The sequence below is a fragment of the Octopus bimaculoides genome, chromosome 2 (genome assembly GCF_001194135.2).
Source record: "Octopus bimaculoides isolate UCB-OBI-ISO-001 chromosome 2, ASM119413v2, whole genome shotgun sequence".
Classification (NCBI taxonomy): Eukaryota; Metazoa; Mollusca; class Cephalopoda; order Octopoda; family Octopodidae; genus Octopus; species Octopus bimaculoides.
In genome coordinates this window covers 51,790,031-51,793,814 of record NC_068982.1, presented here as the reverse complement: position 1 = coordinate 51,793,814, position 3,784 = coordinate 51,790,031, and the positions used below count along the sequence as shown (strand labels likewise).

Sequence of the window (3,784 nt, the reverse complement as noted above, 5' to 3'; positions counted from 1 at the left end):
TTTTTTTTTTATCTTCAGGCATTCAATTAAATAATGAAGTATATTCTATCTATTTTTTCTCTTCAGAGACAAAGAAATGATTGCAAAGATTGTAAATTCATTAAATCTGAAAATTTCTGCAAGAGACTCTCGGTCTGATCCTAAAGTTCATTTACAAGCTATTTGCAGTCAATGGCTCCCTCTTTCAAATGCAGTTCTTTGTAAGCTCTTAATCACTTTATTCTTTACCTCTTTTTGAATCTGTTATATGTTGCTCCTGTAACTATTTCAGTGTTATGGGTTTTGCCTTCTTGGATTCAGACAGCAAAATAACAAAAAATAAATAGATTTCAAAATGAAATTTCTATAAATTACTGTACTTCTAAAGTTGCTTTATATAAACAGAATAACAAGATTATCATTTTATAAATATTGAGTCGTCCCATAAATAATGCCATTTTTTCAATTGCATGAACTAAAAGTTGGAGAGTGACAGGATAAACTACCTGCATCAACTTGCTATAAAAGCTGGTAGTAATTTTACTTTGACCTTACTCTTAGTGCAAGTTTTGTAGTAACAATAGTATTAACAGGGATGGAAATGTAAAGGTCCAATCGGTTCAACATGCATCATCATTTAGATATATAACAAATGATACATTAACCAGACAGACAATTACTATGTTGCAAGATGCCATTCTATTTTCTTGATACTTGGTTCCAAAATGAAATAACATCTTATATTGCAACAGAATATTGCTACTGTAATGAAAAGGAAAGATATATTTGATGCTAGCTTCTTATTTCTTGTGATAGATTACTTTTTATCATCATCATCATCATTGTTTAATATCTGTTTTCCATGCTGGTTGGATGGTTTGACCAGAGCTGGCAAGGCCAGGGGCTACACTAGACTCTGTTGTTTGTTTTGGCATGGGTTCTACAGCTGGATGCCCTTCCTAGCTCCAACCACTCCACAGAATGTACTGGTTATTTTTTGATGTGATACTTGTACCAGTACTTTTAACGAGGCAGCAGCACATTGTCAATTGATAATTTCTCCTAAATTTTACTAATTTATGTAAATTCAAGTGCCTGAACTAGTTTTGTATACTGTTAATTGCTATACAATTCTCTCTGCAGCTCCATAATTTAGTAGACACTAGTTAATAAGATTATCATCATAGCTATTATTACTACATTAAAAATTTCTTTTTGTATGACTTCAAACATTATTTGTTATACTTTTACTTTAGTAGTCTTACCATGCAACAGAACAGACTTTCTCTATCTCATATAAAGTCTATAAATATTGCTTTGAGAAATAGCATGTACAAAAACAAACAAACCAAAAATGAAATATATTTTTAACATGGAACCTTTTTTTAATGTGTTGATGTTTATATTTTCTTTTTGTAGCAATTGTAGCCAAGAAAATCCCTGCTCCAACAAATATGTCAAAAGCTCGCATTGAGAAACTCATGTCCAGCAACTCGCGTAGTTTTGAATCACTTCCACAGAAGAGCCAAGATTTAAGAAATGGTATGAGATTTTATCATCATTCTTTCTTGTTTCATTTAATTGTTCTTTTTCTAAATAAGGAATCATGGAATGTTACTTAACTCTTCTGTTATTCTCACCTGCCTTGTCAGGAAATTGTCTACTTGGTGTCTTTCTTTTATTAATTACCCATATATTCTGTACAGTCGAGTTTGTCATCCATTCATGGCATAAGCAGAGAGACTTTTAGCTCTGCCATTGAATAAATCATCACAATTATCTTTAGTTGTTCAAGGCACTAGATGGTGCCAAAGCTTTTGGTTTTGGTATTATGTAGTGCCTTACAAACATTATGAATAGTCTAGAGGTCTTTCAAAATTCATCTTCTTTGAAGATATTGAAATTCTTCTGTTCTTCCTCTGAGCTATAACAACTTTATTATAAAAGTAATGGAACTTAGAGTGATAGAAAATACACACTTCAGTAACATTGGTCAAAATCTGATATAAAATGGGAAACGAATAAAAGGTATTGAAATTTTTCTCGAAAAACGACTGTGTGGTTCAGATATTGCTTTGGCTCTTGCAATGTGGGCTTCTTGAATTTATTTCAAGTAAAACCATACTTTTGATGGTTGATTGCTTTTGAGGGCTCATGGGTGCTGGTGCCACATAAAATGCAGCCATGCCAGGGCTGTGTAAAAGCACCCAGTACACTCTAAAGTGGTTGGTGTTAGGAAGGGCATCCAGCCATGGAAACCATGCCAAAACAGACACGGGCAGCTCTTCAGCTTGCCAGTTCCTGTCAAACTGTTCAACCTTTGACAGCATGGAAAGCAGATGTTAAATGATGATGATGGTTTCACTGGCATTTCCTTGTTAATTGGCAAGCACAGAACAAGTTCTGAAACAACACATTAGAATAGAAGAATAATTATTCCTTAACAAAATAATATTGTTTCTTATTGGATCCATTGTGAGAGTGCACTGTTGTCATTTTTTTTTCTTCTTTTTCTGTATGAGTTAACTCTTGTCTCTTTGTGTTTGTAATATTTTCTTAAGTATTTTACTCTGTTCCATATTTATTAGATTTTCTGGCTTGCAGTTCATCAGAAGATGCTCCTGTAATTATATTTGTTTCAAAGATGGTAGCAATTGAAAGAAAATCACTTCCTCAGCATAAAGCAAGGTACTTATGTTTTTGGAATCTGAAAATATTTGTGTCAATTTCACTATATTAAATGTTCTGTAAATGAAAATGCTTGTAATATTTGGAGCATATCCGTAACATGAGCTGAGGAGAATTACAATACATGAATAGAAAACCATTTAGAATAAACCTACATGAGATAATCTAAGACTTATAGAAAAGCATTTAGAATAAAGTTACTTTGGCACAAGCTCACTTATTTGTTACAAAGGATTGTAGTCATTTGTATCTTCTCTGGTACATTACTGATAGCTTATTTTATCAACTCAAGAGGGTATGAAATGTAAGGGATCATAAGAATATCAATTTGGTTACTTACTAGTTCTGCAATTCCTCCTTAATTCTTTGGAATAAAGTAACACTTCTACCTTTTCTCCCCATTAAGTCCCACATACAAATATGTGAAAATACACTAAATGTCAGTGATAGTGGCAATATCTGCCTATTTTTAATTGTGAGGAAAAAAAAATGAGCCGCCCCACCGTTTGTTTTTTTTCTAATTTTTTTACTCCTACAATATATTTACTGGTACAGTTTGAATATGTTGACTCTGACATTTTCTGTATATTTTTCAGGCCTTTGACTGAAGCTGATTTGCAAGAGAAAAGAAGAATTGCTTTACAAAAGAGGGCAGAAAGGTTAGCTGCAAAAGCTACAGAAAATACTGAGAATGCAGAAGACAAGCAAAAATCCAAAGAAAATTTATGTAAGTCAGTCTGATAGCATTTATTTTATTTTAAAGAAACTTCAGTTTAATCCATTACATACTTTATTGGGTCAATTTCACATTGCAGTTAAAATTTATGTTCAATTTTAGAAAAGTGAGCATTGGAAGTAAGAGAAAAACATCGTCGTCATCATTTTAACATCTTTTACATGCTTGCATGGGTTGGATGGAATTTGGTGAGCCGGATTTTCTTCCTGTCATCATCATTTTTCCTCGTAAGATAATATTACCCTGTGATTATGGTGGCGAGCTGGCAGAATCGTTAGCACACTGGGCAAAATGCTTAGTGGCATTTCGTCTGTCTTCACATTCTGGGTTCAAATTCTGCTACAGTCGACTTTGCCTTTTATCCTTTTGGGGGCAATAAAA

At 33.1% G+C, this 3,784-nt stretch overlaps 1 protein-coding gene across 1 annotated transcript in view; it reads left to right on the top strand.

The window, feature by feature from the left end:
- Nucleotides 1–3,784, top strand: part of LOC106867407 (elongation factor-like GTPase 1) — a 31,583-nt gene that overhangs the window by 18,829 nt on the left and 8,970 nt on the right. Inside the window, exons 12-15 of the mRNA XM_014912273.2 lie at nucleotides 67–200; nucleotides 1,399–1,521; nucleotides 2,568–2,667; nucleotides 3,264–3,394. Coding sequence (XP_014767759.1) covers nucleotides 67–200; nucleotides 1,399–1,521; nucleotides 2,568–2,667; nucleotides 3,264–3,394 — 488 coding nt within the window. The remainder of the gene's footprint in view (nucleotides 1–66; nucleotides 201–1,398; nucleotides 1,522–2,567; nucleotides 2,668–3,263; nucleotides 3,395–3,784) is intronic.